This window comes from Corvus moneduloides, chromosome 2 (genome assembly GCF_009650955.1).
Source record: "Corvus moneduloides isolate bCorMon1 chromosome 2, bCorMon1.pri, whole genome shotgun sequence".
NCBI lineage: Eukaryota > Metazoa > Chordata > Aves > Passeriformes > Corvidae > Corvus > Corvus moneduloides.
Genome location: NC_045477.1, coordinates 102,070,086 through 102,094,497, shown reverse-complemented (window position 1 = coordinate 102,094,497; position 24,412 = coordinate 102,070,086). Strand labels below are relative to the sequence as shown.

Sequence of the window (24,412 nt, the reverse complement as noted above, 5' to 3'; positions counted from 1 at the left end):
GATTTGCTGGAAGACCAAAGTTCATACTGCTTTTCTGGGCTAGGCCATTCCTTTCTTTAAGATTAAAGTGCAGTTATATTTGCATTTTTTCTTGTTTCCTTCTTTGTTTTTAAATGCCAGTCTGAATTCAGAAATGAAAGTAAACTTGATTTCTAACCCACAGCTATCTCAACCACTGAGATACAGGAGCCTAAAGAGCCAAAATCTTTTATCCTCGTAACAGTGAAATGGCAACAGTACCATAAAACCATGTAAACTGAAGGACCTAAGTTAATCACACTTAATTGTAGACAAAGTAAGTGTGACGTTATAGATGAATAGATCCAGTCATTTGCTAAAAGGCCACTTGCTTAAAAAGGAAGATTTTTCTCTTCTTCTCCTCTTTCTCCTTCTTTCTATTTTCTCTGGAAGCTGGTTAGGAAAAAGGAGATAAGGGAGAGAGGGATGCTCTGCCTCCCCTCTTGTGATATCATAAGGCTGCAAGATCCACTGAAGTTGTGGAATATAACTTCATGCTGTCTAAGGCAAGAATTTGATTAACCTGGAGTCTTTTTTCGTTCATCCCAAGTAAGCAACTCCGCCCTTAGGGGTCAGGTGTTCATTTGGATACTGAGCTTACTACTGTAACTTAAAATCAGTTCGGTGTTCTCATGGTTACTGCAATGTGCTCTTCATGAGGAAATGTTATAAAGAAAGTTTCATTGGTAGGGAGAGAGAATGATTTAAAAATAGAAATGTGTATACAAAATCAAAAAAAGAAAAAACAGAAAGAAAGCATTGAAACTAGTAAAAAATACCCTGAATACACTGTGAAACCCTGCAAACATCAGTATTAAAAAAGAATGGTAAGAAAGAAAAATAAGGATTCAGTATCAGTTTTCCTCAAACAACATCCTAAATTAAAATATAAATTCCTTTTTTTACAACCAACTGGTGAGGGAAAAAGCTGCAGAGCAAAATTACCACTTTACCAGCCTGCCTTTCACTAATCACTGCATCATTACTCTACTGCTTTCCCTAACCCTAAAAAATTCATTATTTATCTCATTATTATATTTCATTATTATACAGAAAGAAAAAAAAAAGCTTTCTTTAATGCAATATAAACAACATTTTTCTAGAAAATTAATGATCTTTAGTAGTATTACCACTCTGCCTATTACATAGTGTGGTTGTTTTAGCAGTCAAATGTACCATTGAAAAATTACCAGCCAGAGTCAATAAAAGGGCAGTTCTATCAACCTCATCAATAAGAGCTTATTACCACCTGGAATTTGAACCTTGTGATTCAGCAGTGTGAAATCTCTGCATGGAAATTCACTAATAGGAACGAGTCTGTTGATGAGCAATACAGAATCAATATTGCCATAAGCTTTATTGTATGATTGCTGCTTTCACTCAGAATTAGGTCACCTTTTATCTAAGCGGTACAGCCTCAAAAAAATTAAGATACATTTCAAAAGAAGCATGAAAAAGTTTCATGTCTCTCTCCAAAAAACATCATGGATTATTTTAAAAGAATCTCTAGTATTCTCAGTATCAACACTGAAACTGAAATGCACATGATCGGTTTTAGAGTTTTTTCTACAGCTAACTGATATGCACCCAGCTATGAAAAATGGTAAAAGGATGGAAGACATTCCCTGAGTCATCACAGAAACTGTTCATATCATTATAGTTTATATGTTGGCAAAGATATTTAATTATCCTTTAAAAATACCACTTAATCCCTAGGACCAGAAGAAAACCTGAGTTCCTGAGTCCAGGTGCACATTCTAACCTCCAACATGGATCAAGACCATGAAAAAAGAATTACTTATCTTTCCCCCTTCATAAATCCCATGCCAGCTGAATAAAGTCCTAATGCTTTACTATAGATCCAGATCTGGATTAGTGGGTGACTAGCAACAAAGTTATATCTCAATAGGTAAAACTGAACATCATCTCTGTGTCTCAGTTTTTCTTCTGGGAAACAGATTAATGAGATTCCCCTATCTTACAAAGGCTTTGTGAAAATGCTTATTTGCAAATCTGTTATACACTGTAGCAAAGTACTGACAGAGAAAAGATGAGAAATGTCAAAGAATCTGTCTTCAAAACAGAACTTCAACAGTATGTGTTAAATAAAACATGAGAATTCATATTGAACAATGAGGAATACACCTAGTGTTGAGAAGCTGCTCATTAAGAAGGCATTCAGTGACAAGGAGATAGGATTCCAGTGGGAAAAGAAGTGGCATGTAAACATATGCTAAAAAACTGTACCATAAGACACAAACATAGGGAGATTGATTTCTTTCTATCTTTGAGTACTTGATTTCACAGTCTTACAATGTTCACTTGTGCCTTCTGCATGTTGGTATGCATTTATGGGCTGTATCAGCTATGTTAGGGTATTGGGTAATCCACTACAAAACTATCTGAAGGTACAAGGAAGAGGCGTGGATGAGAAGTTTTAAACACCCAGATTAAAAGTCCTTGACATTTTCAGTTTCTCTGTTCCTTAGTTTCATGTTTAGGCTTCTTTCATAGACATGTAACAACTACTGGCAACATCCTTCTCCTACTAGCACAGTCACATTCTTTGTAAAACCATGATTACAAGCTCTATAAATACCTACACAGAGATGTTTTCAGTGTCCAACTATTGAAGAAAAAGGATGGCAAAAGTCATGTTCCTAACTCAGGGCTGAAGGTTAAAGGTTGACAACAGTAACACTTTCACCAAAGCGAATAAAGTCTATCATCCTGATCCCTTGTTCTGGATAACTGACTTACTAAATTCCTGTGGAGTTTTTCTAGGACAGTGCAAATGTAATTTTTCTTGAAAGCTTCATGGTATCTGTGCTAAAAAGGTTGCTATGCAGAGGCACTCGACGTGCAAAACCTTTACCTTCTTCCTTAAAATTGTTTTTCCAGTCTGTATTTTGGAGATTATCTACTATCTATTTGAATAAAGTTAGCCCCATTCTGTTTCCTCATTGCAACCTTCATCTGAGTATTCATAGAAATCACTGTGTTCCTGTAGGTCAGTTTTGGCTTAAATCTCTGCTGTGTTCTTTATCCCACTGATAATGGTTTTCCTTACCCACCTTAAGCAAGGAGCAAAATCCAACCATACCATTTATATGTAAAATTAAACCTCAGAGGGAAAGGTTAAACAAAAGGTTGATAGCACATTTCATTACAGAACTTCCTATCCTCCTTGCTTGGATTCATCCTCATTGCTTGGAGTCATCAGGATTTTCTTATTTCTAGTTTATCTAAAGCAAGCTTTGAGCTTTCTCTTCCTAATGGAAATTAGCTTGTCTAAGAGTAATGCTAATTTTTTTTTTCACCAATTACAGCGTTTTGATCTAACACAATGTTATTTTACTGGTTTTGTATTAGAGCAAATTTTAAGAGCTTCATAATTTACAGAAAGCCTTTACATTTTTGAACATTACAGGATTACGTTTTTGTAAAAAAAAAAAATGCACAATGCACTACCACATCTTGTCCTGAAAATTTAACTTCTGCAATATCAGATGCAAATGAAACCTCTTCAGAAGCTGGCACCAAATTTTGAACCACACAGCACTACTAGCACAAACTGCATTACACTGAATTTTTCCACCATGGAGTACTAAGGCATTATTTGAACATGACTGATTAAGAAGTGCTACAGAAATGGCTGCTTAAGGTGTGCCTTGTAATCTTGTAAATAATGTTCTGGGAAGGAGCTTTGCTGTATACAAAGATGTGATATAGAAAGAGGAAACTGTACTTAAGGAGGATTAGGTAGATCAGGAGGCTTATCAGTGGAAATGGGAGTCTTTCATCACCTAGTCACTTCTTAAATTTGGTCCCATGCAGTAGTGACTGAAAGTCATTGCTGCTTAGTGACATATGAAATGGGTTTGGGTTTTAGAACAGATTGCAACTGGAAAGCATCCATATCATAAAAGGCAGAACCACAAATGTCTTTAATCTGCACCCATATTGACAATTTTCCCAGATGTGACCTAATGAGTGAATGTGCTTCAAGAGCTTAACTACTGTCTTAGCTGAAGAAACAGTCTTAATGCTAGGATAAGAGCAGAATGGCAAGACGGAGTGGGAAAATTTTATCCTAGTCACAGAGTACCTGTATTGGCTGAATACCTTCTTCCTCAGAGGTGCTGGCTGAACATCTTTTATGATAATAAAATCAGCCTACATTAAACCTTATAGATTTGAGATGTATACCAGTATACATTCAGAAAAGCAAGGTCAAGGAATGCACCATCAGCATCAGGCATCCATTTTCAGATTTTTAGTTTTATCTTTAAGTTTTCAGGCTCAGCCAACATTATGTCACATTCATAGTAGCTGGATAAGATCAGTTCTTATCTGCTGCTTCTGATCATGTAGCATCATTCTCCTTTGCTTATCTTTTAAATCGATGTTGCACTGTTACAAATGACTACATGAGGTGAAAAGCCATGATAAATTAGACTTATCTCAGTGTACAGGATTTTTTCTTGAGAAAAAAAAAAATTAAGGATAGGTCACTCATTTTTTTGTCAAAGCAATATGAATTTATTCCTTTTTTCCCACTCATATTATAAATAATGATTATTTTGATTTTTAATATAATTCAGAATTCTCAGAAGATTCATGGTACATTTTTAGGTTGTTCCTTATAGAATAGGGTTTTACATAGAGGTTCAAAGTATACAAAAGATGTGAGAATTCAAAATAACAACCACTAACAATTATATGTAAAAGAAGAAATATTTATTTCTGATGAAATTTAATAATACTATGCTGTTTACCAGAAGGACTATAGTTACTGTTCAGGATTGGAAAGAACATTAAAAAACTCCACAAAACCCTCAAAAAACCCCAAACATCCAAACTGTAGGAATGTAAGTTCAGGCCAGAATAGATTGAAATAAATATTAAAATTAAATTTTAATTACTTTGTAATTAAAAATAATAAGTCAGCTTTAAGAGCTTAAAGGCTTGTAAGTTTAAAACAATTACTTTAAAAAGAGAAAAACATTACTTCTTTTTCTCTTTGCTTTGTGAATGCATTAGACTGTGTTACTTCCATCAGAGAAAGAATTCCTATGAGTCTTTTGGACATAGTTCAGTTTTCAGTCTCCTAAATATATTACATTTTCCAAAGTAATATTTGGTTTTTTTCTGAAAGCATTCTTTCTATCTATTAATGAAGTGGTGGTACATCTATTACCAAAACAGAGAAAGATGCCACAGGGGTCATTAAAAATAGTTTATATTAAATTGGAATGGTTTTCACTTAGACCATTGATTCACATCATTCCAGAGTAGGAGAAAGATTAAAAGTAGAGGATGTGATCAAGTTCACATATTTAGCATATTAACTATTTAAACAGGCACAAATTCATCAGATAAAAGGTATGTAAGAATTTAGTTTTCATCATCTCACAATTGGGTGATATAGAGATTAGGAGCCACAGCTTAATCCTGCACATATTATTGATATAATCTCTTTTACAACACTAGGAAATCTCATTAGGGAATAAATAAATTAGATGTTTTTCACTAAAGTCTAGAGTTGGCTTGGTGGAGCTTCTGCCCTTCTCTTCCCCTTTGAAAGTGCTATGTGAAGATACATATTTATAGCCAATTCTTAATCATGATAACAGAGGAATCAAAGAAAAACAGTGTGAAAAGTGGTATTTCAGTTAGTCCTCCTGGACTGTACCCCAGCTGGCCTTCCTCAGTGAAGTATACTTTACACCTGCCCTGCTGCATTTTAGAATAGGCCACATATTGCCCCAGAGAGTCATGTTGCAGAGTATTGCAAATGCTTCAGTAAGTCATAAATGTTCCTCTTGTAAGGTTCAATTTCCTCAGATATCTAAGGTTTAATTACAGTTACTTCTAGTTAGAAAAAAAGGTTATGGGTTGTTATTTCCTTATGAGGAAAATCCATTTAAGATGTCATTAGCATCCTCAAAATTTGTCAATCACTATAGTAATACAGAATCACAAAATGGTTTGGGTTAGAAGGGACCTTCAAAGATCATCTAGTCCAACATCCCTGCCACATTGTTCAGAGCCCTGTACAACCTGACCCTGAACACTGCCAGTGATGGGGCATCCACAGCTTCTCTGTGCAACCCCCCAGTGTCTCATTGACCTCATCACAAACAATTACTTTCGAATAGCTAACCTAAACCTGCCCTCTTCCAGTTTAAAACCCTTGCCCCTTGTCTTGTCAATATAGGCAATGGCAACAAGTCCACCTTTTTTATAGCCCCTCTTTATACACTGAAAGGCACCAATAACATCTCCCTGAAGCCTTTCCTTCCCCAGGCTAAACAATCTCAGCTCCCCAAGCTAAAGAACCTCAGCTCTTTCAGCCTTTCTTCAGAGGAGAATGTTTCCAGACCTCTGACCATTTCTGTGGCTCTCCTCCAGACCTGGATGCATTACTCCAGGTGGGGTCACACTAGAGAAGAGGAGGAGAGTGTCATGACAGTATCTTGCTTCTGTTTGCTTCAGAGTTCCTTTGTTCTTCTACACTGACTTTTAAAGGTTGTATTTGATTTTGTTTCAAATATGATTTGACTTTGTTGAACAGCTTTTTTTGTTTTCTCCAGCATCTCACAGAATAACTGATGTTGGAAGGGACCTCTGGAGGTTACCTTGCCCAAGCCTGCTGCTTAAACAGGGCTACTTGGAGCCCTGGACCATCTCCAGACTCCACCACCTCTATGGCAACCTGTGTTAGTGTGTGATCATCCTCAGAGTAGAAAAGTTTGCCCTGATGTTCAGAGGAAACCTCGCATGTTTCAGTTTTTGCCCATTTCTTCTTGCCACTGGGCACCAATGCAAAGATCCTGCGTCCATCCTCTTTGCACCCTCCCTTCAGGTATTTATATAGGTTAAGAGGATACTCTCTTTGCCAGGCTGAATAGGGCTTCAGTCCCAGCTCTCCCAGCTTTTTCTCTTAAAAAATGCTCTAGTCTCGTAACCCTTTGCTGGACATTGGTCAGTAGCTCTCTATCCCTCTGGTACTGGGAACATATTGAACTATACCCTTCCTATAAATTTCTATAAAACCTTCTAAGATATTTCAAATAAACTTTACATGTAAGATTCTTTGGGATTCCTTTCCTTTCCTTTCCTTTCCTTTCCTTTCCTTTCCTTTCCTTTCCTTTCCTTTCCTTTCCTTTCCTTTCCTTTCCTTTCCTTTCCTTTCCTTTCCTTTCCTTTCCTTTCCTTTCCTTTCCTTTCCTTTCCTTTCCTTTCCTTTCCTTTCCTTTCCTTTCCTTTCCTTTCCTTTCCTTTCCTTTCCTTTCCTTTCCTTTCCTTTCCTTTCCTTTCCTTTCCTTTCCTTTCCTTTCCTTTCCTTTCCTTTCCTTTCCTTTCCTTTCCTTTCCTTTCCTTTCCTTTCCTTTCCTTTCCTTTCCTTTCCTTTCCTTTCCTTTCCTTTCCTTTCCTTTCCTTTCCTTTCCTTTCCTTTCCTTTCCTTTCCTTTCCTTTCCTTTCCTTTCCTTTCCTTTCCTTTCCTTTCCTTTCCTTTCCTTTCCTTTCCTTTCCTTTCCTTTCCTTTCCTTTCCTTTCCTTTCCTTTCCTTTCCTTTCCTTTCCTTTCCTTTCCTTTCCTTTCCTTTCCTTTCCTTTCCTTTCCTTTCCTTTCCTTTCCTTTCCTTTCCTTTCCTTTCCTTTCCTTTCCTTTCCTTCCTTTCCTTTCCTTTCCTTTCCTTTCCTTTCCTTTCCTTTCCTTTCCTTTCCCTTCCTTTCCTTTCCTTTCCTTTCCTTTCCTTTCCTTTCCTTTCCTTTCCCTTCCCTTCCTTTCCTTTCCTTTTCCTTTCCTTTCCTTTTCCTTTCCTTTCCTTTTCCTTTCCTTTCCTTTTCCTTTCCTTTCCTTTCCTTTCCTTTCCTTTCCTTTCCTTTCCTTTCCTTTCCTTTCCTTTCCTTTCCTTTCCTTTCCTTTCCTTTCCTTTCCTTTCCTTTCCTTTCCTTTCCTTTAACATTGGATGACTGCAGTATTTTCTTGTAATATTAACTTGATCCTAAGGTCAAAAGATCATGGTAGAGAGGCAGTTATGTTTTTTCAGCTTTCAGGGTATTCATATAATAAAGATATCCAGACAAGGCCCCCACTTTACAGTTACCTAGCCTGTGCCAGACTAAAATTTCTGAGACTTTTATACATCTAAACCTTTCAGTTGTGATTATCCTACAAAGGAAGAAGACCTGATATGTAGTTCTGCTACTGCTAACAGAACAATAAACAGCCATTTGTAAAAGTGGTGTTGGATTAGTGTGTCTTCACACAGCTTGTATGCAAGTCTACAGGGGGCTCCAAAACTCTTTGCAGTGCTCTGTTTGGATTAAATTAGTGTAATGCAATTTACATCAAAAACAATTTCTGAACATATCCATTTTTCTTCCTATACTCAATCAGGAATGAAGGAATGAAAAAAGGGAATAGAGGAAGGAAGAAAAGGATGATAGTGCATTCATCGATTCATTCATCATTTCTTTTTCCATTTTTAGACTGTAAGATTATTTCATCTGCTCTCATATGAACTATAATTAACAGCATTAATAAGGTGCTTAACCTACATTGAAAGAAAAATTAATGTTATTAGCCAGAGAATAATTCTCTAAGGCATGTCACATGCAGTGACATTATAACTGTGAATGCTTTCAACATTGAATTCTGTTATACACACACATCAGTTTGCAAAAGCAATAGACATACATGGTCCCAAACCTTATCAAGAGGCTATGTATTTTGGATTTTTGACATGGATTGCAATAATACTCTTCAGTATTGGTTTAACAAGTCGCAAACATGAAATATTCAAAGAAGTATTTTGTTCATGTGTCTTTTGGGCTTTTCTCCTCCTAGCATGATTGGTATTGATTCTCAATAAATAAACAAATGAAAATGGAATTGTTTCACATTTATAATTCTGAGTCTTGAATGGACTTTTCCATCTTAAGAGAAAAACTTTTGCTTTCTCTCTTGAAAATGGCACTTAAAGTCTTTCTGATTCCATCTGATCTCTCAAATGAGGAAAAATATTTCAGTTGCATTTCATTCTTCAATCTTTACATCTTTTTCATCACTGCTACCTGGCAGTCCTAACTTCTGCTTGCAACTTCTACTCTTTTCTACTCTTTTTTTTTTAAGCCATCCACAAAGGTCTTCCACAAAATGTTTCAGTCAGCACAAAACACACTGTAAATTTCTTTCAGAACTGAGTTAAAGCTGGTGTATTTTTCCTACCAAAGGTCAAAGATTTCTGATGTTGTTCTATAATGTAATTTTCTATGCACTCATTTTTTCTTCATATGCTGTGTTGTCTTTTCTTGGAAAGTCTTGCAGCATATTGTTATATTTGTGCTATTTTGTTCTTATTGCTTTTGCAAGTTACACTCATCTATGCATAAATAGTAATTTCTGTCAAGTGAATGATAAAACCTCCATTTCTGAAAATCTTACATCTTTTTCATCTTTTCTAGACCATTTTTTTTTTTTTAACTTTTCTACTGTAACATCTTCAGAGGCATTTGCAAGAACATACTGGTTACTGACATCAGCAGTACAGTGAATCAATCTACTTTCTCTGACATAGCTGATGCATTAAGACTGGAATTTTCAGTGGAGGTTAATGGAAATAAGTACTCCCTTCAACTGAAAAAAAGAGAAAAGCTATATTATTCCTTGAGATTCATTTGGAAATAACAGCCGTAACTTTTTTTCATCAGGCTAATAGTGGAGGAAAAAGTAGCACAGAAACTAAACACATCTTCTACCTCCTGGAGCAAATATGCCATCTCTCATCAGTGAGATCTTACAAGACATAAGCAAAACTGAGTAACCAGATCCCAACTGAAAAATAATTTGTTACTTTTTTACTAGTAAATAACAGTTGTGAATCTGTTTCCGGATTAAGCTAGCCCTACTGTCCTTGATGCTCCTGTAATGAACAGGAAAGGACAATACACGAGGAATGTTGTGTATCTCCTCTAAGTTTGTGCTAAATTCCTATATTATCACAATTAAATTTGTATCACTGATTTATTCCAGCTTTTAAAATACCATGCTTCTGTCCTACAGTTTGGTTTATTTGACACATCTCCTAAGAGCCTGTGGTCATTCTAGAAAAGAGCAGTGGTTTTCAATCTGTTACCATCTCTGCATCACTAAATAGCCTGAAACAGCAACATGTCAGGTACCCTGCTTTCCAACTTGCTGTTTAAGCCCTAGAGGCACTCTCTGGGGCAGCAAGGAAACAGAAAAATGTAATGGCAACAGCAAATAACCAATTAGGCTGGAATAAGCTAAATATTGCACAGCAGAAAAAAAGGAACAGTAAAATCAAACACAGACAGTAAAACCAGCTAATACTCAGTAGATTGCTACAATGTGGATGCAAACAGAAATGATAACACACACATTCTTTTATCTAGTGCAAGTACTCAAATGCTGGTGGCCACTGATAGAAGTAAGGATTGCGGGTTGATAGAACTGGAATAAAACCTGCTCTCTTTACAAAACCTGATGTACAAAAGAATATTGTTCTGTTACCTCCTACATTGAAAACCCTTCCTAAGCACATCACAGTTTCCCATAAAGGTTTTCCCCATTCCTGCAAATACTGCAATAAGTACATTACAAATCACTAAGTATGCTGTGCTGCCTTTTGCCCACTGTTTCTGCAACTAGACTTCTTGATACAAAATATGCAAAGAAATACATGTCTAACTGTACATGCTAGCATAATTTATGTATGCACCAAAGTTAAATATCTGTTTATAGCAACTTAGTCAGAAAGTTTTCTTCAAGAAAGCTAATTTTTACTGACTTGTATTGGGAAGAGAATAACTTGGGGTATAGAGGAAGGAGGACGGTAAAGTCATCTTTACCTATTATAATACTGCTTTTATCAATATGATTGTTTACAAATATGAACTTGTTACTTGTTTTCACAGGTGATTATCCCTGGAATCAAAGAAACACTTTAATACATCTAGAGATACAGGAAGCCTGTTGAAAGATGTAGGGACCAATTGCATTCCAACCTCAAAGAGAATGGAAGGTGCTGACAGGCAAATTCATTGGTTTTGAATATTTTTCATAAATAGAAGTGGACCTCACCTTAGTGATTTCAGCAATTCAGAGAACTCACTGAAATAATTAGAAAATTAGTTTTGCCAACAGTGCATATTATGTCACTTCATTTGAAAATATTTTGATACTGATATCATATGGTAACTTTTTGAATTAATATGTTGTTTTATAAGGATAGTTTGAACAGGCCAGATGCACCCAGAAGCTCAGAGGGTTGGATTTAACTACCAACTTCAGAAGTCCACAGGTAAATGTCCACACCTCTGCTAAGTCCATGCTGTATAGACCACCTTCACAGTCAAAGAAGGGAATGGGCTTTTGTAGGACACAATAGATTTGGCAATAAAGTAGGTATTGCAAAAGCTCAGATTATTGTGCTTTCTAAATGACTGTTTCTTTCCCCTAAGTATAAAGGACAAGTATGACAGATATACTGTAGACACAAATTGCTGGTCTGAATTTGGTGAACATGAGCACAAGCCATCATGAATTCCCTCCACTGCTATTAGAAGCAAATGTAACATACCTACACTCCAGTCCATTTCCTCCACTGCATCACCATATAAACCATGCTTGCTCTTTCCTTTGAAATTTTCTGAAGCATATAAAGCAGTATGGACATGAAGATAAGACAGGACAAGAAGAAATGGTGCATCAGTGTTCCTGGAAAACAAAACAAACCAAACCCACAAATCCTTAGCATATTCTATAATAAAATTTCCACAAATAAATCTTTCTACAGTAGAGTTAAAAAAAAAAAAAGGTTCCCTGTCCCCCCATAAACAAACAAACACCAAAAAAAAGGTGAAAAGGAATAGTGTAATTGATTACAGGGTAATTCTGAACAATCATACGCACAGTATAAATGCCATTCTTTTACTGAAATGAAAGCAAAAAGAAGTGACAAAATCTAGATAATTATTATTTGCTATATATATTGAAAGAAGACTTGTTTAAAGGCAGGAATCTAGCAGTTTCTGAATACAAACACCCCTCTTCATTTTACAAGTATATATTTAAAAATCTGAATACAACTGCTCTTCAAAAACATACCCTCAGAACTAAATATCTACATGAAACACAACGTCCTTCCTCACAAAGTCCCGTGGAAGCTGATCAACTGCACTATTATGAAGACCAGGGTCTTTATGCTGGACTAAGGGTATATGACCAAATCTCTGCTCTTTTAAAGCTCTGTGTGTGTATGCATGTGACTGTACATAACCTCAAAGTATATACTGATTTAAAATTTTTCTTCTCAAGGTAATGAACAGTTTCCATTGTCTTCTATTTCCTAAACAGATACAGAAGAAAGAGTGCAATAAGTAGACTCTCAGTAAATTTTGCTGTTCATGTGATCTGTCAACACAGTATTTATGATCAGTTCCAGCAGGCTGTGAAAGCACAGCTCAAACAAGTACTTCTCCTTATGCATTATTTATAGTACTTTATTTAAAATTGTGCCGTACTAGCCAAATTTACTGCTATATGCTCTAACAGCATTTGCAGTGCATTATGCATATTGTAAATATCAGCTGAACCACAAAAGCACTACCCAAAAAACTTGTCTGGATCTCACCTTAAAGCACACAGCTAATTATAGACTATTTTTAGTTTTATTTATCATATTTTCCCTCAGCAAACTGTGGTGGATAATACCTGTGATTCATGTCAACATCAAAGGGAGACTATATATTTCCTCAAGCAGTTGATCCATCCACACTTTAAAGAGGGGAGGCACAATACAGGCAAGCTCATAAAAAACATTTCTTTAAAATTAACAAAAAAATTCTAACCTTTAGAACTTGAAAACAAAGTCTTTTAGTAAAAGAGATTCATCTGATATCGATACTCTCCTCTCAAAGAAAAATAATTACATTTAATCTAGTATATTTATGATCCATTTTTCCTCCCTCCGTGGTTGGATCTGTTTTTGCTCAAGTTGCATGGTTAAAGTTTTTTTCTCCCGTCATCTACAGTAGTACATAAATACAAAATAGGAAATTTTTATCCATATTACTCACTTGATGAGTGTGTTTCTGGTGGGGAATTTTTCTTCACAAAAAATTTCTTTTTTTTTTTAAGAAACCCAGAATATATACAACTTTCTTCATGTGGAAAACGGGTAAAAAATATTTTAATTCTCTTACAAATATTTATGCATTTATCCTGTATTACCTTACTAATAAAAAATACTGATCCAAAAAAATTTAAGACAATGTTTTTCATAAAAAACCACTTCCCACAAAGTTGTTTGTTTCTATTTGAAAAGTCATACATGTGAGAACTTTTCACAGTTTTAGGAACAAATAATAGGAGATTCCTGAGTCAATTAAAAAGGCTGCAAATACCACCAATTGAAGTAAAAAAAAAGATATATACTTAGAAGTTACATATTTAATATATATATAAATGTAATACTGACCTTTCATTAGAGAACTTTACTGCAAGGCAGATGATTTTTGGTTTAAACTTACAATTTTTTAATGCCTGGGATTATCTGTTGTATCTGTTGACTTTTTCCTTAAACACAGTTCACTGAGTTGAGATTAATATACAAGTTCTAGATAAAACACCATGTCTTGGGGTGACTTTATGATGTGTATCCCCTATCGTCTGCTCTATGTCCAGACATGAATCCTTTGCCTCTCTGTGCCTTTAAAGCTAGCTAAGGGAGAGCAGGGAGAGCCAGTGGAATTCGTTTGGCGCTGTGTTCAAAACACAGATAAGCTCACTGGCTTCTCCTGCCCAGCACCTCCACTTCTGCAGCAGGGAAGAGAGTTTCATTCCTTTTGCTTTTTAGCTTGTTTCTTGTTCATTAGCTAAAGTATGGAGCCCTGGGACTTTGGCTTCTTCTTCTTCTCTTCTGGAACTGTTCAGAACACCAGAACATCAGAACTTCCCTGGGAGGCCTTTCCACCGAGGCCTGGAGGGACCCACACCAAACCCCAGCTCCGGAGAGGAGAAAGCCACACCCACAAAAGACTGAAATCTACCCAGGTTCTCTCCATAGTGAGAGGTTTCATTATTTAGCATTATCCTTTTTTTCCCGTGCCTGTGTGCACTTTTGCTTGTTAAATAAATAGGGTTTTTTTCACTTTCCCCTGAGGAAAATTCTTTCTGAACTTGGGTGGTGGAGGGGTGGCTGTAACCTGCCTTCTATCAGAGGATGTCCATTTCATCTCAAACCAGGACACACCACAATAAATTATTTTATACTTTCAATACTGCAAGCAAAAGCTAGTTTTCATGCAAACTTCCTTGTTCTAATGCCATAGAGATACTGCATTCTCATAACTGCCTACCTGTTTTGCTAAAAGTGAGTATCAATAGTCTCCACTACAAATGCTATTTTCAAGACCTAATGACTCAAGTTTTTTGTAGTTTGTTTTCTTTGTTGTTTGTTGAGCTCACACAAAGATCTAACTTTCATGAAGAGTCATCAAATCAATGATTGATATGGAAGGGCACTACATCATTCTCTTTTTTCCAACTAAAATTGACAGATTTTGATTGACAGCTTGCTGTCAGGTATAGAAGTGTCTCACCTATTAATATCCTTTAAAAGATCAGAAACAGCTATTTATCTCCTGCCAAAACTCTATGAGGAGAATCATAACTGAATACCTTTACTCTGACCTTGAAGATGGAATGACAATACCAGCTAGTAGGCAGGAGAGAAATTTGACAGTAACAGCTTAACTCCTAAACCACTTCAATAAACAGCTCTTTCAAAAATGTATTCCCACTATCTTTTACACAGCCCAAACACAGAGAATCTCCGTTTCAAAAGATTTGAGATCTTTTATCCTCACATGAGTCACACAGCTTTTTTCAATTTATCAAGTAGCTAGAGAGATTACATACATCTGACATAAGATATTCTTCAGGGTGTTTTTAATGGATCTTGAAAACATCTTAAAGCATCATGCTTGTGACTCCTCTGCATTGCAAAGTACCGGGTTCGTCTTTTTTATTGTGAGGTGTCTTTATACTACTTAAGGATTCAGCTCAGGCTTGAGCTGTAAAACACAGCTTTAAAGTGAGAGAGCAATTAAAACTAATCTGACTGTGCTTCAAACACAAGTCTTTTAACTTTTTTCCTGCAAATCTGCTCCAAATGCTCGATGCTTTGAAAACTCCTTGGGCAGTTGTTTGCTTTTCTGTGGACCGATGTGGTGCAGCTGACACATTGCAGGGAAGAGACACCACCCAGAGGCACCCGGACAAGCTCGAGAGTTTGGCCCATGAGAATTTAATGAAGTCCAACAAGTCCAAGTGCAAAGGCCTGCACTTGAGTCATGTCAATCCCAAGCACAAATGCAGGCTGGATGAAGAATGGATTGAGAGCAGACCTGAGAAGGACTTGGGGTGTCGGTTGACAAGAAACTCTACATTAGCTGGCAAAATATGTGCTTGCAGCCCATAAAGCCAACTGTATCCCGAGCTTCACCAAAACCAGCATGACCAGCAGGTAATCCTTGAACACTTCCAGGGATGGGGCATCCACAACTGTTCTACCTGTCCCAGTGCTTCATCACCCTCTGAGTGAAGAATTTCGTCATAATACCTAGTCTAAACCTGCCCCCTTTCAGTTTAAAACTATCACCTGTCACTATCTATCCTTACAAAAAGTCCCTCTCCCTCCTTTTATAAGCCCCCTTAAGGTACTGTAAGGCTGCAGTGAGGTCTCTCTTGAGCCTCCTCCATGCTGAACAACCTCAGTATTTTCAGCCTGTCCTCTCAGGAAAGGAGTTTCATCCCACTCATCACCTCCTTGACCCTCCTCAGGATCCACTCTAAGAGGTCCACATCTTTCTTGTGCTGAGCACCGCACACCTAGAAACAGTACTCTAGATGAAGCAACAGTGTGTCAACACAAGCAGATGGAAACATAACATTTCCTTTCCTGTGATTTTCGTTTTACTAAAAAAGTTCTTATTCAGTTTCCCCCCAAGTGGGTAAATTCATTAGTGCTTTTCCCCCATGGATGCCAGATTAGATCACCAGTAAGACAGTGCTCTTTGTGCTAGGACTGGCTGAACACATGTCATTAAACCTTCTTGTTCCTCCAGGAGGAAAAGCCAACTTTTGGCTTACTTGTATCAAAGCAGGACTTTGTTCTACATGCTGGATTTTGTTTTGTTTCAACTGCTAACCATGCTAAAATTCTTGTTAGTCTGAATGAATCCATGAATTAATGTTTCTGCCCTGCTCTTAAAAAACACACCTTCAAACACAGGTGTTGTATTTTCAATTTTTTTCAATATCAGAAAGAGAACTCCAGACCACCTGGGAGTAACTTATCAGAACCAGGTGTTGAAAATGCAACAGAGAGAGGCGGGAAAATGTAAATATATAGAAAATCTGATTCTTTCTAGTAGATATTAAAAGTAAGATTTGTTACTACTATATCTGAATTTTTGAAATAATTCTTCCATGCCAATATACAAGACACTTCTGCCTCTCCAATTTCATGCCTTCACTGCTTCTTTTAAATGCTTAAGGTAAACAACTCACATGTTTCTATTTCCTTTCTATATAACCTTTTTTCTCCCCCTCCTAAAGAACATTTTTGTAAGCATGGAGAAAAAAAGGAAATTTCTCATCTAGTACAAATTATACTCATTATTGAACCCTCTCATCCTTGAAACTTTGGAGTCCAGTATACAGTTCTACTTCTGTTTTAGAAGTGTACCACTGTCAATTCAGTCTGCCACTCATTGGAGAACTAGTGAGGTCCCTAATCATTCTCAAATGATCTAAAGATTTAGTAAAGCCCTGCATGAACTCACACCTTTTTCCTATTTTCTTGTTCAAAAGGCACAATCAGAGGTCTGAGAGAAAAGGCATGAAGATCCAAGTTACTACACTTTTTAATATATGTGCATATATACATTATATATATACAGAGATACGCAAACTTTTCTCTATAATTTTTATTTTGCTGTAAGCTATAAGGAACATTCTTGTAGGATTCATAAAAACAGTTGATTTCAGACCTCTAACTCCAGTACAACATGACAACTGCTAGATCTTAAGACTTAGTGATATACGGAAAAACTCTAAATCACAGTCTCCTAGAGTAGATAACAAAAAAATTTGAATAGGTGTTGCAACAGTGTTTCAAGGACTAAAATAGAATAGATAAAGAGAAAATTTACAATTTATTAACTGTTATCATAAAATTTTGAAAATTATGCTTATGTAATCTATTACTGGTAAAACTAGGCAAGAAAATTCTTCAAATTCACCTTCACCACAGCTTTTAAATATAATCATGTTTGTATTTAAATACTGTTTTCCAGAAAGTAGATTTCATTAGACATTGTGAAAATTTTATTAATTGTGATCAGCTATAGAAATTTGTCAGAGAGGTATTCTGTATCACGGAGTGGTACTTTTGTGTTGTTAATTTCTGATACCTTAGAAACCGGACTCTGGCATTTTGCAAAATTGGATTTTCTGTGCAGCTGGTCATTGAAGGGCATGCTGAAGATGTATGAGTGACAACCACATTGAATTTAACATGAAATAATTAGCATCCATTTGACTTTCAAATACACTGTAATACCAAAAGAGCATTAGAATTAACATACACAGAGCTGACCTGCCCACTCACAATTAGGGTAAGCAACTAAATTACTACCTGTTTTCACACACCAGATCTGACATTTGCAATTGCATACATTCTTCTGTGCCATTTTTGGGCACTGAATTTTGTATTTGGTCTTTTTCAGTCTCTTGAGGAACAAACAAAAATTGTAATATGCATGCACTGGACAAAGGAAGATAAAATACAATACCACCTCTCCAAAAAACAGACCAAAGTAGCTATACACTGTGAAGAAATTACAAGACTTTAAAAATACAAATTCTAATAGTTATATAGAATCACAATCCAAGTCTGCCATCCAGCAGTCCGAGGTAGTAGTTCTAAAGACCCCTCTCCTTATTTTGCTACAAATCAGAAACTCTTACCATTTTGTCATCCTTGTGCCCAAAGAGCTTCCAGCCATCACAACACCCACCACTCTTTCTCTGTTCACAGAGAGCGGGTTCAGCAGGGCCCCTCGCCAGTTGGGTTCACTCACCAGCTGTGTCAGGAAGTTATCTCCCATACACTCCAAGAAGCACTTACACAGTTTCCTGTCCACTGTACTGCATTTCCAGCTCTGGTAAGCTGAAGTCCCCCTCATGAATAAAGGCCAGGAATTGTGAGACTTCTCCCAGATGCTTATAGAATATTTGGTCTTCCTCTTCATCCTGTCTGGGTGGTCCATAACATATTCCCACCTTGGTGTCTACCTTGTTGGCCTATCCCCTGATTCTTACCCACAAACACTCAAATCTATCACTACCATCATTAAGCTCTGGATAATCAAAACACTCCTTAATACAAAGGTCTACCCCACCACCTCTCCTTCTTTGCCTATTCCTTCTGAAGAATTTGATGTTTATACATGGTAAGAAGTCACAAAACTGAAAATTACTGAGAAACAGCTAGAAAAGAGAATGTCTGGAAGACCATCACCTGAACTCTGAAGAACTTATAGAGGTAATATAGGTGATAGGTATATTAAACTTACATAGATAAAACACTGGAAAATTAATATATATATATTAATATACATTGTATATAAATATAGCATAAAAAAAGCTTTACAGGAAATACCAGTGCTGTTGACGGTTGGCGCTTCATCATATATTTATTGTAAAAATATTTAACCAACTAAAACACACATGATATCTGATGATTTTTAGTTTGATGATAAAATGTGTATTCAGAACCAGTTAATGTGAAATCGTGAATTCTTCAAATTCAGGATTGTTTGCACTCTGATATAATTGTGTACAAGGATTACCAGTGTACATGAGTTAGCTTGCTACTTAACGTGTCATCTAAAGAAAAGTAGACTGTATGACAAATTGAATGTTCAAACGTGGCTAAAGGGCTGAAAGACCTGGAATGACAAGAATGCTGTCAAGCACTGACTTCCAAAAACCTTATGACCCCTCACTTTTGCAACCTGGTTGCCTCTCAGTGGCTGTTCACCTACAAATGGCCAAAGTCAATAGATTAGTCATAAAAGCAATGGTCTACTGATGCTCTGGAGTTTATAGGTATGAACTCTATCATTTCAGAACTAGTGTGTCAAAGCAAATATTGATTTTGTTGCTCACACTAATACATGAGATAGATCAATTCAGTGAATATTAATCTAATTACTCATAGCCCCAGGAGTAAGGTTTATGGTCATATACTTGGCATGTGGGTTCATTAAAGGACGCAGCTAAGATTGCTCAAATGTCCTAATTGCTTCTCAATACCTTAACATGTTTGGGTATTCTCTAATATAACATTGCTTATGAAGAGTCTGGGTTATAATTCTCACTGTAATTGCAGCACTCCTGTAACAAAGTTTATTGTAAAACACAAATATGTGCTATTAACCTGGAATTCAATTTAACATCACTGTTGTCTGAAAACTACACTGACATTTGGGGCCAAATGCCTAAATGATATGAAGCCACTTACCTCCAGCTGGGTCAAAAAAGCTATGCTGACCTAGATGATACATTGTTTTGCCAGCTCTAAACACTGGCAAAAAACAACACTAATCTACACGATAACACTGTGCACACTACACATATTAATACAGTTAAAAGAGTTACTGGTTTCCTACCATTGATTTCCATCTTGAACTCACCTATTTTGAGGCAGACATTTTATTGTCATGGCATTGAAATCAGTGAAACATTCATAGATACCCAAAACACTGTCACTACAGGCACTTTATATACTGGTAAATAATGCAAGAATATACCAACATATAGTTAATGTACTTGAGAGTCTTTTAAAATCACTGAATGCTTGGTCACTAAGCAAGTAATCTCTCAACAATTTTCAACTGCGTGTGTGTGTTTGTAATAACAAAGTTATTCACTGTTAAATTAGTTACAATGTATCTGAGAAGGCATCTTTATATCTATCCCCATTGCCATAAGGAAATAAAGATGGTTTAGTCCATTTATAAATACTTATGAGAATGTTGATTGTTGGGAAGACTTACTCACTTAAGGAAATTTGTTATGAAAACCATTTTTTCAGTAGAATGTGTAGAAATGGCCACATCAAATATTCATAATGATAGAAATGACAAAAAATTGCAGCATGAGATCGAGATTTTAGATAAACATTTTTTCTTGCTAACAGCTAGAAGCAGCTGCTGTGTGCAGTCATTAAGTCTAGAAAATTTAGCCGCAGATTCTTTGGTACATGTTTTCATCCAGCAACGACACCATATGCATGTATTCACAGTAACTGGAGCTACATACTTTAAAGAATTCAGGGATGTAGAAGAGAAATTCAAGATAATAGTAATTCTACATCTTAGAATATGATTTAAATTTGATTTAGTATTTTTAAAAATGCTGCAACCTGTGTCAAAAGTGGTGGAGAAAAATACATACATGTATTTTTTCCAGAAGTTAAATTGATTAAGTATTTTTTTCTCAAATATATTTCTATTTTAGAATACACAAATGTATACTTTTTTGATTTAATCCCATTAAGACCCCTATGGTGAGAATTATGGCAAAGTAACTGACTTAGCAAAAATGAACGATGACTTACAATGGTTTTGGAAATCCAATATTTAGGTGGCCCCATGTGATGGCTATTAAAAACACTGTTTTCAAAACACTGCATTTGTTTCACAGAATCACAGAATACAGAATGGGTAAAGTTGGAAGGGACAACAGTGGGATCATCTGGTCCAGCCTCCCTGTTCAAGCAGGGTCATCCCAGAGCATATGGCACAGGAGTATGTCCAGACAGTTCTTAAATATCTCCAGTGAGGGAGACTCCAAAACCTCTTTGGGCAACTGTTCCAGGGCACTGTCCCCAGCACAGTAAAGACGTACTTCCTCATACTCAGAACTTCCTGTGCATCAGTTTCTGCTCATTGCCTCTTGTCCTATTGCTTGGCATCACCAAGAAGAGCCTGGCTCCATCCTATTGACACCCTCACCTCAGATACTTATGTATGGTGACAAGGTCCCCTTTCAGTTTTCTCTTCTTGAGGCTGAACAGGCCCAGCTACCTCAGCCGTTCCTCATAAGAGGGATACTCCATTCCCTTAATCAACTTTACTGCCCTCTGCTGGACCTGCTCCAGGAGCTCCATGTCTCTCCTGTCCTCAGGATCTGAGAACTGGACACAGCACTCCAGATGTGACCTCACCAGGGCTGAGCAGAGGGGCAGGATCACCTCCCTCAACCTGCTGGCAATGCTCTTCCTAATGCCCCCTAGGATACCATTGTCCTTCTTGGCCACAGGGACACACTGATGGCTCATGGACAGCTTGTTATTCACCAGGACCCCTAGGTCCTTCTCCAAAGAGCTGCTTTCCAGCAGATCACTCCCAGTCTGTCCCTGTGCCTGGGGTTATTCTGTCCCAGGTCCAGAAGCTAGCACCCTAATTTCTGAAAACCAAATCTTTTCAAAATTACTATAATAAAAGTGGAGTCATCTAAAATGCCAGTATCTTAAAAAATTTGCCATATGAATGCCTTTTAATGGATATATCAACTCCATGATGAAGAACATTTCCCCATTCCAGAAAAGTAATGGATTATGACTCTGCATTGTGCTTTCACAAAATTGTCACACCACAAAAAAGTTTTCATATTTCAAGTTACATGAAATTCTTAAGAATTAGTCCTAAAAAAGTTGAAAATTAAAAAAAAAAAGAAATTCTGAAGCATGTATATAAAAATGATTTACTTTTTATAGAGAAATTAATTACATACCAAATAGAAAGAAACCAGTCATTTCCACCAAAAAGATTAACTTCAGTCATCTTTTAAAGGAAAAAAATTTGATCAAATATAATGACATATTCCTTGTGCCCACCAGCTCACATTTTTTTCTAATTTTCAGATGCACTGTCATTATGAAATGCCAACAATAACTTACAAAACAGTTAGAAACCTACCTTCCAATAAACTGCATGGCTTCTTTTGTCAGCCTCTGAGTAAGATTCTCATAGGACAGTGGCTGCTGGATAATCTGATGGTCCCTCATTAAAAAGCAGTTTAGGTGTCGAAAATGATAGAAGAAAAAAATCAAAACCACAAGTGAAATTGTGATTATTAACAAGAAGTAACCCAATGCTTGGAAGGGTACTGTGAGGAGGCCAATGTACTGCGCTATCGCCAAAGACACAAGGGCGATTCCAGTGATTTGGATTGGGGTGACAAGGGCTTTCTGAACCCCTTTTAAAAATACGCTGCCTTGGCCAAGTTTGCAGTCTCTAAAATTAGTCACGGGAAGGCCATAAAAGTAATCAAATCCATGATTGTGGGGGTGGTGACAGAAGTCATTCCTGCTTTCACAGTTCATCCCGAGATGCCACTTTCCTACAAAGAGAGAAGGACAGGGAGTATTTTGTACATATATCATCAAACTTTTAATTTGCATTATTTCAAACATGAAGCTGTCACTATCTGACTGATATCCCCCTGCTCCCAGCATTTATTTTGTGGACCCCTATTTTCTATTTAAACTTTCTTTATGCCTTCCTCAAAGATTTTTTTTCATGTCTGCCTCTTCATCTCAGTTAGAAATAGTTTGACATGGCTGCTGCTAAAGAACATTAAATTTTGAGTGGGCTAGCAGGTTACTGAAGAGCAACAGAGCCCTAAAAGTGTTAACTTTGGAAATAAAGCCTTTGTGGATGTGTAGTTGTCATAAGAAAATACTATTTTGCAGCAGCTACTGATTGAAGAGGAAGAACTAATATGAAATTACAAAATATCTTTTCTGAAATTTTTCTGGCAAATAATTTGACTAGTTAAAAAACAAAAAAGAGAAAAGAAGAAGAGAAAAACAGTAACGAATCAATAAAGAATAGGGAAATTATTAAAGCATTTATTATTTAAATGATTGCAAAATCGCTGAAATTGCCAATCTTCCTCAAAATACACATATATATAGTGAGGGTGATTATTTTGTATTTATATATTTCATATATATAAATTAAAACCAAACAACAGTAACAAGTAAATTGCTGTCAAATACTATCTCTCACAGCATTTTGTCCCACTAGGAAATCACTCTAATCCTGCAATAATGTTGGACAGTCTGACACAAGAAACCACTGAGCCTGATTTGCATTATACTAATATAATCTACATTCATGCTGATTATGGTAAGCATCTAGATAATTCATTCTGTGACTCAGGTACAACCTCTTACCATATGCTTATGCATTGCTTAGCACAACAGATCTAATTGGTAGCTGTTATTTGAATCAAAATGCATAATTATAAAAAAAAAAATTCAAATTCAGTTAAGCCTATTGAGATGGATTATGGCTAGAGCTATGCTCTTTGCTCTCAGCAAGAAAATGTGTTGAATATCTAGAAAAGCATGCTGGCCTTGACAAAATAGATGACATTATATATTGCTGGGCCAAACTTTTATTTATTTTTCTGAATCAAATGCCTAAACATGACCAGAATAATTCAGGGGTTGTCATCTTAAAAGAAATAAACAAGAAAATCCGCAAACCCAGTAAGGCTTCATTCCCATAACTTAGCCCAAAGAAATTTGAAATATCTGTTTTAGAGACTTCAGAATACACATGGCAGAAAGTGCAAAACAGGAAAAAAAAAGCATATATATACTTTTCCCTTTTTCCAAACCACCCCATCTTTTAAATATCTCTAAGAAAATCCTGATGCAAACAGTCCTGACTACCTCCTTCTGGGTCTACAGAACAGCATATTCACCCTGCACTTCTTCCTTCGGCAGTGACAAATGCAGGTACTGCAGTACCAAAGAGGGTGAACATGGAGATCTGTTCTACTTTTTTTAAATTTAGCAAATGAGCTGGGTGTTCTTATTTTTCTTCCACAAATAACAGAACTGAGGTATAGGATGAGAATGCCATATGCCTAAGTTCATCTGTCAGCAAAGGTGGAAAAAACACAGAAATCTTGAATCTGAGTTGAGTCCAGTTGTCCTTGTACATCTCTTGATGATCTTAAGTTAAAAATAACTTCTGTATATCAATGAAGCAGGTATAAAAGATTTTCAGGTCTGCTTATGTGCCAGTGAAATGAAGGCCTTTACACCTTTCTCATTCCATCAGAACTTTTCCCTGTCAGATGGCCCCTCACTTGAAGTGGTATTCTGCTTTTTGTGAGCAGAATGGTTCTTGTCACTACTTTTGACGTGGTCCAGGGAAAATTATCGTGGTCAATTAAAAAAAACAGCAGTACACACCATTGTACTGAA

General features: G+C 36.5%; 1 protein-coding gene across 8 annotated transcripts in view; it reads right to left on the bottom strand.

Annotated features, from left to right (window-relative positions):
• Positions 1 to 24,412, bottom strand: part of STS (steroid sulfatase) — a 113,323-nt gene that overhangs the window by 55,193 nt on the left and 33,718 nt on the right. For all 8 annotated transcript variants that reach the window (XM_032100582.1, XM_032100586.1, XM_032100587.1 and 5 more), the window contains 2 exons: positions 22,107 to 22,530; positions 11,633 to 11,769 (listed from right to left, as the gene is read on the bottom strand). In XM_032100582.1, coding sequence (XP_031956473.1) covers positions 11,633 to 11,769; positions 22,107 to 22,530 — 561 coding nt within the window. The remainder of the gene's footprint in view (positions 1 to 11,632; positions 11,770 to 22,106; positions 22,531 to 24,412) is intronic.